General features: G+C 36.3%; 1 protein-coding gene across 5 annotated transcripts in view; it reads left to right on the forward strand.

Moving 5' to 3' along the window:
* Positions 1–14,529, forward strand: part of CCDC91 (coiled-coil domain containing 91) — a 395,228-nt gene that overhangs the window by 149,851 nt on the left and 230,848 nt on the right. For all 5 annotated transcript variants that reach the window (XM_027541619.1, XM_027541623.1, XM_027541622.1 and 2 more), the window contains exon 6: positions 165–269. In XM_027541619.1, coding sequence (XP_027397420.1) covers positions 165–269 — 105 coding nt within the window. The remainder of the gene's footprint in view (positions 1–164; positions 270–14,529) is intronic.

Consider the following 14,529-nt stretch of genomic DNA (forward strand, 5'->3'; position numbering starts at 1 on the left):
TCTGGAAATGGGAGTTAAGCGTACATTTTATATTGTTGAAATTTAAAGACCATACTTCCTGTGGGTTCTTTCCTTTCCAAATATTTTCTATTGTGTCATTGAAAAATCAGAGTCTATTTTTTGCCATAAATATTACACAATTTATGCTTGTTTTTTTCTTTTAGGATGTGGAATCATTGATGGAGAAACATAGTATCTTAGAAAAAGATTTCCTTAAAGAAAAAGAGCAAGAGGCCATTTCTTTTCAAGATAGATACAAAGAACTTCAGGTAAACAGTGAATTAAAAATTTAATATGTAGGCCTTTTGATGAAGCATGTCATATGTAATTTCAGAAAGTGCTCAATAAATGCTTTATGAGTGAGGGATCAGATAGTTGCTTAAATATGTAAAATACTGACTAATATTGATGAAATCAATGATAAATGCCATTTTGAAAAGTAGATGTCTCTGAGAAGCTGTGAAGGTTAGTTGCTTGAGTTTCAATCTGGCCTAAAATATTCTGTTTCTGATGATTTTCTCAATTTGGAAATTGCACATTGCAGTTTTTCATATTGTGATTACATTTGAAAAGAACTGATATATTTAATCTTTTTCATAAATGTAATCAGTCTCCTCTTCTCACATTTCCTTAACAAATTTGTTTCTTCTGTAGTCTTACTCGTCTCAGTAAATAGCGATTCTGTCTTTCCAGTTGCTAAAGCTGAAACCCAGATTTACTCCTTTTGTACTTACTCCAAGTCTGTTCCTTTAGCTATTGGCTCTACCTTCACAATATCCAGGTTTCGACTGTTTATCATTATGGTCACTGCTGCCAACCTGTTCTAAGCCTCCCTTATTTCTTCCTTGGAATACTGAAGTATCTTCTGTTCTAACTTATCTTTCTGCTTCTGTCATTGCCCACTTACAGATCATTCTCTACATGGCAGCCACTGTGATCTGTTTAATAGTTAAAGCTGTTCATGTCATTTCTCTGCTTTGAAACCTTCGGTGGCTTCTCATCTCACCCAAACTAAAAGTCAAGTAAGTCCTTAAAACGGTTTGCAAGGCCCTTCATTTTCTTGCGTCCCTTCTCCCTTCTTTTCCCTGACTCTTTCTCCTCAATTGTTTTACTTTATCCCTATGTCTAGAATACATGGTTTACTTTTTGATATCTGCATGGTTTACTTTTTGATATCATCCTGGTCTCCATGCCAGTCTCACCTTATCAAGGGAAACCTTTTAGACAGTGCTGACATCCCCTACCAGCCTTCCCATATTCTCCTTTATTTTTCTCCACTGCACTTTTTACATCTGACAAACTGTGTATTTACTTGTTTATTTGCATAGATCATTTTAATAGTCTTCTAAGTGGTCTTCTAGCTTCTACCCTTGCTCTTCACTCCTAATGAGTCTTTGTTTCAGCAGGTGAAATAATGTTTTTAAAAATGTGAATCACTTCATAACCCAACGTCAATTATCATTCTCCTCCTTTCAGTGTAAATCTTCTGACTTCTCTCCAACTCACTGCCAACAACCGCGCCCCCCCACACATACACCGCCCCAGCTGACCCTTGCTGGCCTCACCTCAGCTGCTAACTTACACTGGGTTCCTAGTGAGGTCCAGGTGAAAGTGTGAGTCTGTGTTACTGAGAGCATTCCCTGCCTGTTGGGGTGGTGAATGGAGGGAAACAATTTGTGATTTTTCACATTGTCTCTGACTGGAATGCTCTTCCTTTCAGATATCTGCATGGTTTTGTTTTAAAAAGGGCAAAACTTGAAAATAAGGAAAAGCATTAGCAGTGTGTTCTTTCAGTGCCCTAGGAGGACATTACTTACTCGACCTACTCACAGATTATTTAGGAGAGATGTAGCAGTGCTATTAAACAGTGCTCACTGTTTACTGTTGATTAAAAGTCTCAGTTGTATTGACATTACATGTCAATTTGTTTTTGACAGAAAAGATACAAACAATCCTGGTCTGTTAGAATTTCAAAAAATACTGTTGATATTACCTTATAGGATATTCATCATTTTTGTTTCTAACTAGCACTCTTGCTTAGTCTAATACTCTGTTATTTAAATTTTCTATCCATGTGTGCTAAGTTGCTTCAGTTGTCTGACTCTTTTTGACACGATGGACTGTAGCCTGCTAGGCTCCCCTATCCATGGGATTCTCCAGGTAAGAATATTGGAGTGGGTTGCCATCCCCTCCTCCAGGGGATCTTCCCACCCAGGCATCGAACCTGTGTCTCGTACGTCTCCTGTGTTGACAGGCAGGTTCTTTACCACTAGCACTGCCTGGGATGCCCTTTTTATAGGTGTGCCAATTGAAATGCTCTTTGCAATGGTCTTAACATCTGATTCATTCTGTTAACATAAATGATCATTAATAAAGAGTAGATTAAGTCTGTGATGTATTTCCTTTATATTTATGTGAATCACATTTCAACTGTTTGAAAATTGTACTCTTTAACAATTCTCATGAACCCTTGCTGCCTTTAGAAACTTGCTCAAATGCTACCTTCTTCTGGTAGCTTTCTTTGACTATTCTGTAGAAAATAAGAACCTGTGTACATGGTCAGCGTTTCCTATCCCCATTTCTTTGCTTTTTTTTCCCCCTCTTGTCATAAAACCTGTTATTTCATTTTGATTTGTTTATTTTTTGTTTTCCCCCACCAGAGTGTAAGCTCCATGAGATTAGGAACTTTCCTTTCCAATGCCTGGAGCAATACTGGCTTATAATATGGCTCAGTCAATACTCTTGAATGCAAGAATTCATTAATATAATGCACCCTGCTCCCCAAGGGCTAATTTCAGTGTGTATGTCCACATTTATAGTCACATACTTAGAATTATAGTGCTTATAAGTAGGTTCAGTACTGAATACTGAATACTTTGTGTTTTCTTTTCTCTACATTGAGTGACTTATTCTGGGCCTGCTAGTGGGGCAGATACCTTTGAAATTCAGTTTCTCAGTCTGTTAATGGGAACAGTAACGTACCTGAGAGACCAACACCTGACATCATAACGCTTTGAGCTTTCCATAGTGAAGGCCAATAGTGACAACATAATTGCTGAAGTACTGCTTTTACTGTCAGTAGTGACAGTCTAAGAGTAACAACTTCAGTTTTCAAAATGGATATTCAGTATTAAAAGTTTTCAAAACTAATATTCAATATTAAAACTAATATTCAATATTAAAAATACTTTCCTTTTACTAGAAACAATACTTCCCAAGAAAACATTTTTTAGGTGATTTTCATTCAGTACCAAAAAGGACCTCTCTCCTTTTCTCACTATGTGTAAAAAAGAGTAAACTAACTTAGGGAGTATTTTATCACCTTGGCTAAATAAGTGATAGAAAAGTGTACTAGGAAGTCTAATAGTCAAATTGAACTCAAAGACAGGTATTCTGTTTAGTTTCTGTATCACTACTGGGCTTATCATTTTGGTCTTTGCTCATAGAGCTGGAGAAGGGATCATGTTTTTTTCCAAGAGGTTTGACTCTCATAGGGTGTTTACTTACCCACTCCAGTGTTCTTGCCTGGAGAATCCCAGGGACGGGGGAGCCTGGTGGGCTGCTGTCTATGGGGTCACACAGAGTTGGACACGACTGAAGTGACTTAGCGGCAGTAGCAGCAGCAGGGCGTTTACTATCTAGAAGTTACCTGTTCTGCTAGGTTGCCCCTTTCGTGAACCTTTGGGTAGAGAAGGAGAGCTTTTCTTTGGGCTTGTTTAGTTTGTGCTCATTGGCACGTCCTCATTGCTGGTCATTCCATTATCCAGTTTGGAATTTATGAGGGAGACTAAAAGCAAACTTAAAAAATTTGATACTGTGTCATTCCTGAGTCCTCAGATTCCCAGGTGGTCTGTTTTCTTGTCTCCCTCTGTAGTCTTCTTAGAGTTGTTTTAAAGATAATGTCCCAGCCTTTCAGCTGTACTTACTGAGAAATCTAGGGAGAGGTGCATCTACCTCATCTTAGTCTAGAAGTGAAATAAGAAGGAATGTTTTAAAGTTTAAATATTATGTGTTGTAGCTACTACAGGAAATCAATTCCACCTTAAAATACATTAATTTAAAGTAAGTATTTTGAGTAAATTTTTTTTAACGAAATTAGTGTTAAGTAATCAACTCATAGAGTCATTGTAGATAGAGGAGGGGCAAATAAAAATATGTGTAGCTCAATTTGTGAGATAATTCATAAATCTCTATATCTGTATTATACTTATAAGTTTATGCATAAATAGGTTATGTGTTAGACTTTTTGGAAGTATATTTTTAATAAATATTTTTAAATTAATTGTACCTGATTATTAAGAATTGAGAAAATCTTGGGCTTTACTCTTTAACCTACTTTGTGTAATTCATTTTTTTCTGGGAATATAGCCCTTTTAAAAAACTGGTACAAAGTTTGTTCTATCTAGTACTTTTTAAGAAATAGAAGATGTGATTAAATTTGTGAATATCAAAGGAGAATACTGTATGCTAAATATAAGTAAGATGAAATTTTAGCAAAAGTGAGTTTTGGAATCATGAATATAAAGTTTTTTGCTTGAATTTTTGGCCTGTCAGTCATCTCTCAGATATTTGAAAGTTAATGTATTTATTGTGTATTTTCTTCGGACTATGGTAATCCATATAATTTTTATATTAAGCCATATATTACATACAAGTTTTCTAAATGTGTGTGGAGCTCAATGAAATAGAAAACATTTTCTTTTCTGCTATTTTTGATGATAGGGATAATATATTGGTGCTTGCTTCTCTGGACATCCTAAATGAAGCAAAATATCCAGGAGTACACAAAGATAACCTGGCAAGAGTGGATTAAATTGACTGAAAAGTTTATGTGTGGAGGTGTACAATACAGAAAAAGAAAAAAAAAAATTCACACCTTCTCATCACCATGAAAAATCTAGGTATTTTCAAGTGATCTGAAAATGTAGTACTTCAATTTTCAATCTTGTAAAGAAATCTGCCTCCACTTAGACTAGTGTTGGGTGAGCCTTTGTCATGATTTTAATCTAACCAGAGATGGAATAATTAATAAGTGGAATGTTTGTAAGACCCTTAAACTTTGGGGGAAAAAAAAAGAAACCCAAAACAAAAACATTAACTGTTACAGAGAATTCTGCCAGTGTTGATTTTTGTGACATGATCTAATTGCTAGGCTAGCTGGAGGGGTGTGAATGTGCCGATAACAGAAGGAAATAATAAAGAACATGAAGCCTGCAGTACAATGGGGGTGTGCACTACCTCTCCTTTCCTGTTCTGTCCAGGGTGTGTAGCCCAAGCAGAGGAAGAAAAGTGAGTCATGCTGCGTTTGAGGTAGCTATTTAAAGGACTTCTCATGAAACATGAATAGAGAACTTATCTTAGTATAATTTGGATTCCAGTGTCTTCTGTTTTCTTTCTTTGACTCTCATAGCAAGTACATCACACCTGTGACAGGCAGTGAGGAAATTTAGAAGTTTATCAAACTGTGTGTCTCATAGTGTGACCACATTTTAACAGGTTTAACTAATAGATCTTAGCTGATTGTTAAATTATCTCTGATAGTTGTCAGTATTGGTACCTATGGCTAGATTTGGGAATTTTCTATACAAACTCTTTAAAGATTGAGTCTGTTCCTCCAAATGCTATTCCCCATTGATGTTGCTTAGTTATATAGTATGTTGAGTATTCTGTTTGAGAATTTAATTTAAAAAAATATTGTGAAAATCCAGTGTTTCAGAGGACTTTCAGTTGATCTCATAAATGGGTTTTTACCTGTGTTCTGTTGCTGATTTCAAAGGTTACATTACTTCAATAAGAATAGATATTATTCTTAGTATTTTTGTATAGTTTTAAACTGAATACTAGTCAGCTGTTGGGAAGTTGGGTGCTTAGCCAGAGACCACTGTAATATTATTAGTTATGCTTTATGGCATTAAAGCAATGGCTTTGATATCCTTGAGCATTTAACTTGATAACTTGTGAGGAATTAATCAGTTCTGCATAAGTAAACCAAAATGTAGTTGATGGTAGAAATAGCAAGAGAAGTAGAATTGAAAATAGAGCCTAGAGACGTCACTGAAATTTATGAGTTGCTTCTTTTGGTTTAGCAGGGAGAGTGGTTTCTTGAGATGAAATCTGTGAAATCTGCTTTAGGTGAAAATGCTGTGAAAGTGGTCAAATGACAACCAGGGTTTAGAATATTATGTAAGTTTAGGTGGTAAACGGCAGGGTTTGGAAGGATTGACTCTAGTTTTGGAAAAGTTCTACTGTGGGTCCAATATATCAAGCAGCACTGCATGCTACCGAGAGTGTTTGTGAAAGGAAGAGTCAGTCGTTGTGGCCAACTTCATTGCTAGCCTTATTTCAAGAAATTGCCATACTACCACAGCCATCAGCAACCACCATCTTGATCAGTCAGAAGCCATCAACACTGAGGCAAAACCCTCCACCAGCAAAATGAGTAGAATTCACTGAAGACTCAAATGATGACTGGTATTTTTTAGCAGTAAAGTATTTTTTGACTAAGGTCACTACATTTTTTTTTACACATAATGCTATTTGCACACTTAATAGATGAAAGCATGCTGTAAACATAACTTTTATGTCACACTTGCCAAAATATTTGTGTGACTTGCTTTATTTCAGTATCACTTATTGTGGTGGTTTGGAATCAAACCCACAATATCTGTGAGGCATGTCTATATACAGATGGTAGTGTACTAAATAAATACACTTTTATTTGAGGAAATATTCTCCTTTTCCTTTTTTAAGGATATTTCTTGGATGCCCGTGCATAGTGGCTCATTAAGAGATTCCTTATTATTTTCATTTCATGGGTATCTGAATATATTATTCTGTTTCCTTTTATTATAAAGTATTGCTTCTTTTCAGTCTATTCTTTCAATTTCTTACTTTTTAAAGTCAAATAATTTTACTATAATATGTCTTGGTATTGGTCATTTTGGGTTGATTTTCGTAGATTTCCAGTGTGTCCTTTAATATACATATATAGTTTCAATTCCTCTTTCTAAATGTCAAGTAGTTTTTATTAATTATAAACTTAATACCTGTATTATTTTCTGTGTGTTTTATTCATTCTGGTGACTAATTGTGTGTGTATTGGTTACTCTTTGTCTTCCTTATTGCCCTTTATTCTTGAATGCTTTTCATCTCTTTTTTCATTTACTTTTGACGTAAAATGTGTTTCCTCTTATTCTCTTAAGGTGTTAAGAAAATAAATGTTCTTAAATGTGTTCTTAAATGTGTTCTCTTAAGGTATTATCCATTCATCTCATTTCATATTATGTTCTTTTTAATTTAGTCATCATTTCTGAATTAATTTATTCTGTTACAATTTTTAAAAATTTCTTACATCATTCCTGAATTTTTCTAATAATAATTCATATTATTCTATAATCTACTTTATTACTTTCATAATATCTTTTAACTTACCTTGATGTACAAGGATAGAATTTAAAATTTCTTTTTGAAATATATATTTCTGCTGTGCCTTTATATTCTGTAGGGCTGTCATGCTGTTCCATAAATATATAAATAAAACATTGTCTAGCATTTGACTTAATAATTTTGTTATTTTGTTTTTATGCAAAATTAGTTTTCTTGATCTTTTTAACTGGAGGAGTGATTTAAGGCTTTTTTTACCCTCGTGATTGTATAGTGCTCTTGTATTTTTGTCAGATTAAAAGGATGTGGCAAAATTTGTAGATTTTTCTGATGCTGTTCCTTTCTTTCACTTTGACTTGATATTCTTTTCCTTCCTTTTTCTTTTTGTTGTTGTTGTCTCTGACTTGGTCTGTGTGGATTCCGTTCTTAGCTCTTTCTGCTGAATATGGGGCTGGCTTTCTCTTGACGTAGAGTTTACTGGATCTGGTTTATCCAGACCATTAACACTAGGGACACTCATACTTACGGGAATGGTAGGCCCCTCCGTCTTACCTGCTATCCTCACACTGGCCTGCTGACCTCTCTGGTGAGTTGTTGTTGTTGTTCACTCCCTCAGTTGTGTCCAACTCTTTGCAACCCGTGGACTGTAGCATGCCAGGCTTCCCTGTCCTTCACCATCACCCAGAGCTTGCTGAGAGTCATGTCCATCTAGTCGGTCATGCCATCCAACCATCTCATCCTCTGTCATCCCCTTCTCCTCCCGCTTTCAATCTTTTCCAGCATCAGGGTTTTTTCTAAGGAATCAGTTCTTTGCATCACGTGGCCGAAGTATTGCAGTTTCAGCTTCAGCATCAGTCCTTCCAATGCATATTTGGGATTGATGTCCTTTGGGATTCACTGATTTGATGTTGCAGTCCAATGAACTCTCAAGAGTCTTCTCCAACACCGTAGTTCAAAAGCATCAATCCTTTGGTGCTCAGCCTTCTTTATGATCCAGATTCCATATATTAGCTATTTTGGAGTTCTCATGTTTCATGTGGCTAAAAAACATCTTTTGTTTATTTTTATATACTATTGCTTGGTCCTTGTAGGTGTCTGTGAGAATTATTGAAATAAAAAAGAAATGTCAAGAGAATAAAGAAAAACTACTTGGGAAGACTACTACTTTATACGTTGTTTCATCTTCAGTTTTATAGAAAGTCAATTATATTACATTTTCCTGATAGTTACTGAATTTCATGTGCTTCATTCCATTTTTTAAAAAATTTTTTTAATTAAAAAAATTTTTTTTAATTTTATTTTTTAACTTTACAATATTGTATTGGTTTTGCCATATATCAAAATGAATCCGCCACAGGTATACATGTGTTCCCCATCCTGAACCCTCCTCCTTCTTCCCTCCCCATACCATCCCTCTGGGTCGTCCCAGTGCACCAGCCCCAAGCATCCAATATCGTGCATCGAACCTGGACTGGCAACTCATTTCATATATGATATTATACATGTTTCAGTGCCATTCTCCCAAATCATCCCACCCTCTCGCTCTCCCACAGAGTCCAAAAGACTGTTCTATATATACATCAGTGTCTCTTTTGCTGTCTCGTATACAGGGTTATTGTTACCATCTTTCTACAAGTATATCTAAATGGCTACTACTCATTTGATTTTTTGTCCTGTAAATTATAACTTGTGTTTCTACCTTTTTACCTGTATCTTTAGAATCCAGATCACTAAGATCATGATTGGTGTTCCTAATAAGGATGTTGTTAAGTCACCTCCCACTCCTGCAAAGTGTTAAGTATCTTGAGAATAAACACAGATCAGATCAGATCAGATCAGTCGCTCAGTCGTGTCCGACTCTTTGCGACCCCATGAATCGCAGCACGCCAGGCCTCCCTGTCCATCACCAACTCCCGGAGTTCACTCAGACTCACGTCCATCAAGTCAGTGATGCCATCCAGCCATCTCATCCTCTGTTGTCCCTTTCTCCTCTTGCCCCCAATCCCTCCCAGCATCAGAGTCTTTTCCAGTGAGTCAACTCTTCGCATGAGGTGGCCAAAGTACTGGAGTTTCAGCTTTAGCATCAGTCCTTCCAAAGAAATCCCAGGGCTAATCTTCAGAATGGACTGGTTGGATCTCCTTGCAGTCCAAGGGAGACTCTCAAGAGTCTTCTCCAACACCACAGTTCAAAAGCATCAATTCTTCAGCACTCAGCCTTCCTTACAGTCCAACTCTCACATCCATACATGACCACAGGAAAAACCATAGCCTTGACTAGACGAACCTTTGTTGGCAAAGTAATGTCTCTGCTTTTGAATATGCTGTCTAGGTTGGCCATAGCTTTCCTTCCAAGGAGTAAGCGTCTTTTAATTTCATGGCTGCAGTCACCATCTGTAGTGATTTTGGAGCCCAGAAAAATAAAGTCTGACACTGTTTCCACTGTTTCCCCATCTATTTGCCATGAAGTGGTGGGACCGGATGCCATGATCTTCGTTTTCTGAATGTTGAGCTTTAAGCCAACTTTTTCACTCTCCGCTTTCACTTTCATCAAGAGGCTTTTTAGTTCCTCTTCACTTTCTGCCATAAGGGTGGTGTCATCTGCATATCTGAGGTTATTGAGATTTCTCCTGGCAGTCTTGATTCCAGCTTGTGTTTCTTCCAGTCCAGCGTTTCTCCTGATGTTCTCTGCATATAAGTTAAATAAACAGGGTGACAATATACAGCCTTGACGTACTCCTTTTCCTATTTGGAACCAGTCTGTTGTTCCATGTCCAGTTCTAACTGTTGCTTCCTGACCTGCATCCAAATTTCTCAAGAGGCAGATCAGGTGGTCTGGTATTCCCATCTCTTTCAGAATTTTCCACAGTTTATTGTGATCCACACAGTCAAAGGCTTTGGCATAGTTAATAAAGCAGAAATAGATGTTTTTCTGAAACTCTCTTGCTTTTTCCATGATCCAGTGGATGTTGGCAATTTGATCTCTGGTTCCTCTGCCTTTTCTAAAACCAGCTTGAACATCTGAAAGTTCATGGTTCATGTATTGCTGAAGCCTTGCTTGGAGAATTTTGAGCATTACTTTACTAGTGTGTGAGATGAGTGCAATTGTGCGGTAGTTTGAGCATTCTTTGGCATTGCCTTTCTTTGGGATTGGAATGAAAACTGACCTTTTCCAGTCCTGTGGCCGCTGCTGAGTTTTCCAAATTTGCTGGCATATTGAGTGAAGCATCATCTTTCAGGATTTGGAATAATACTATTTCTTCTCATTCATTATTCCCTAACTTAGGTGTTAACCTTTCCCTAACTTAGGAGTTAGCAACTTTTTCTTTTAAATAAGGATCATTTTTTAGCACATACAAATGATATACTTTTTCAAAATGAAAACAATAAACTCTTAAAAAAAGACTAGATTTTTCAAAAGAGTTTAAACAATAACAAAATTATAAATACTTTAGGAAAGCACCCTTCCCCCTTTTATCATCCAAATATGCAGTTTTTAGAAAAGCAAAAATAATATTTTTAGTTCTGCTGCTGCTGTGTCTGACTCTGTGCCACCCCATAGACGGCAGCCCACCAGGCTCCCCCATCCCTGGGATTCTCCAGGCAAGAACACTGGAGTGGGTTGTCATTTTCTTCTCCAGTGCATGAAAGTGAAAAGTGAAAGTGAAGTCGCTCAGTCGTGTCCGACTCTTAGCGACCCCATGGACTGCAGCCTACCAGGCTCCTCTGTCCATAGGATTTTCCAGGCAAGAGTACTACCAATGGTAAAAATGTATAATTGACCAGATAGATTGTTAGTAAATAGCAGTAATGAGAGAATTGACCTTTTAATTTCATAGAGTTCCAAGATTGGAAACATTTTTGAGAACTGACATTATAGGTATACATTTTTGAAATTTTATACCAGTTAATATTTAAAGGTATCATGTGAATTTTCTCCTTCCTATTGTAATAATTTTGAAAATCAAGTTGTCCCTTTATCAAAACTTAATTGTGTAATTTTGAATTCATTAGAGGAATACCATCTTCAATTCTATAGACTAATTGACCATTGTGAAAATGTTTTTTCTCACTTACACAACAATAGAAATTTAAAATGTTTGCTACCACTTCACAAATCTGAGATAACATAGATTACATAGATTATTTAAGATAACATGGACAGAGCATGAATTTGATAATAGATTTTGAGGGGACAGAAAAAGTAACATTTCCTAACTTCAGAACTCAGAAAATAAAGATTTTTTAAACCATAATTCAAAAAGACATATGGACCCCAGTATTCATTACAGCAGTATTTACAGTAGCTATTTACAGGACATGGAAGCACTGTTTACAGGACATAAAGGCAACGTAGATGTCCATTAGTAGATGAATAGATAAAGAAGCTGTGGTGTATCTGTGCAATGGACTATTACTCAGCCATAATAAAGAATGAATTTGAGTCAGTTGTAGTGAAGTGGATGAACCTAGAGCCTATTAAAAAGAGTCAAGTAAGAAAGAAAAACGAATATTGTATATTACTGCATATATATGGAATCTAGAGAAATAGAACTAATGAACCTCCTTTCAGGGAAGGAATGGGGACACAGACGTAGAGAATGGACTTGTGAACAGAGTGGGGGAAGGAGAGGGTGTACAAATTAAGAAAGTAATATTGATGTATATACACTATCATGTGTGAAATAGATGGCTGGTGGGAGGTTGCTATATAGGCAAGGAGCCCAGCCTGGTGTTCTGTGACAACCTAGAAGGGAAGGATGATAGCAGGGAGGGAGGCTCCGGCAGGGAGGGCATATATGTGTAATTAAGGCTGATTCTTGCTATTGTAAGGTGGAGGTTGGTACAGCATTGTAAAGCAGTTATCCTTCAATTAAAAGGGAAATTAAAAACTAATTTTAAGACAAAGTTTTTTAACCTGCTTTTAATTTAAAACTAGTTATCTCAGTTTTAATGAATTGCCTTCATTAAAGAGAAGATTTTCTGCAAAAAGTTTTTAATACCAAAAACTGGATTAAGAATCTACCATAAATTTAATTACTTATATTCTCATAGTATGATTCTGTGTAAAATTTTAGCAGAAAGCGTATATTACTTTTATATGTTTATTTGGTCTTAGAAGTTTTGCTTATTTTTAATTGAGTGATTCAAGGCTGGATGCTAATTTCATAGTCATGATTTATTTTCAAGTTAGATAGTACATGACCCCTTGTGAGCTATACTAATGCCAGGGTTTATATTAACACATGTCAGAGATGGTATAGAATCATCATTATCATTCTTATTCTGTGACACTGAATTTTTTTTTTTTTTTTTTTTTTGAGCAAGCAGTAGGAACTTTATTTGGAAAGTCAGCAAATGGAGAAGATGATTGGATAGTATCCCAAAAAATCATCTACCCTGAGTTAGGATTCAGGCTTTTTTAATACTGAAAGGGGTGAGGTGTGGTTGATTGCTGCAGACTTCTTAGTGCCTGAATCTTTTGTTCTTGCAGCTGTCTACATAGGCAGGTCACCATATTCATGTAAACCTCCAACAGACAGGGACTTCCCAGCTGACAACAGTGTTAAAGCATCCATCTGCCAATGCAGAAGATGCAAGAGACTTGGGTTCAATCTGTGGGTTGGAATGATACCCTGAAGGAAACAGCAACCCACTCCAGTATTCTTGCCTAGAAAATTCCATGGACAGGGGAGCCTGGTGGGCTACAGCCCATGGGGTCACAAAGAGTCAGACACAACCCAGCATAGCACACAGCCTAACAGCCAGCAAGAGAAATGTTATTTTCTATTATGCAGCGTTTTATCTCTGTGAATGGAAAACTGTTATAACTCTAAAGGTTACAGCCTTCAGAAAGGGCTATCCAGTAACTTATCTCAGGCTATAGGCAGCATTCTTAACTTGTAGCAAAAGCAATAGAATACAAAGGTTAAAGTAAAAGATTCAATATGGAGTCACATTTGTTCTTCTCTTTTACAGAGTGTCCACAATTTCGTTTGTTCATTCATCACACCTAGAAATGTTTCCTGGAAACGACCTATCACCTTTCACATAAATACTTCAATATGTATCTCTAACACATAAACACTTCATAAAATGAGCACTAACTCTTTAAGATCCCCTACACTCAGCCCAGGTTTGATTGCTCCTTACTGTCTAAACAGTGTTACTTTCTCCAGTGAGATAAATCCTCCCATTTTGACTCTATCTTGGAAAAAACATGGGGCTCCTCTCTCCGCTAGATGCCAATTATAAGACTAACATTCTGCTCTCTCCCTTTTTTTATGATATTGAATTAGATCTTTAACTTGTCTTATAAATTTAAATAACTTAAAATTTTCATTTCAGGATCACATAAATTGGTAAAATATAATTTAAATGTTTATTTACAGTAATCCTATTTACAATTAGGATGTTTATAAGTACCTTTGTCACTTTAAGAGTTCATGGTTTACCTTCTTTATGAGATTGTTAATCACCCAAGGAAAATTCTTAGAGTGCAGGTGGATTTTTTTGTACCCAGTGTTTTTGAGCAGTGCTTAGTGATAGATTTCTGTGTGTATGTGTAATGGTATTGCCAAAAAGTAGGAAAACATGGACTTACAATGTGGCCAAGCCTTATTCTCATCCAGTGGTGAGGCAAACCTGTTATTTTTGAATACTCTAGTTTACAATCTCAAGGGATATATTTACTGTATTTTCCTACTTATCTGAGGTCACACTCTGACCTCAACCATTCTAGAACAAAGCCACAGACCTCACCAGTAAATGAAGAGAATGGTTTGAGCAAATTCTTTAAAAATCCATGTACTTTATTTGGTAGGTAAGTCATGGAGTCTTTTTCTGTCTCAACCAGATGGTGGACTACAAAGTAATGGAGAAAAGATGTTTATACTCACAGCAGCCAAAAATGAATGTTGAAGGAGAAAACACACCCAAAGCTTGAAAAATCTGAGAAATTTTGAGGCAGGGTGAGGTGGCTTCCAGGGTCTATATGTTTTCTCTATATTTTTTTGATGGACTTAAAATTTTAGACTTTACTCAGGTAAAAACATTTAGGAAAGTGGTATCGTAAGGCACATTTACTACATATCAATAGATTTGATTTCAAGTGTACTATATCCTTTTCTCTTTGAATGTTTACTTGCT

This window comes from Bos indicus x Bos taurus, chromosome 5 (assembly GCF_003369695.1).
Source record: "Bos indicus x Bos taurus breed Angus x Brahman F1 hybrid chromosome 5, Bos_hybrid_MaternalHap_v2.0, whole genome shotgun sequence".
Classification (NCBI taxonomy): Eukaryota; Metazoa; Chordata; class Mammalia; order Artiodactyla; family Bovidae; genus Bos; species Bos indicus x Bos taurus.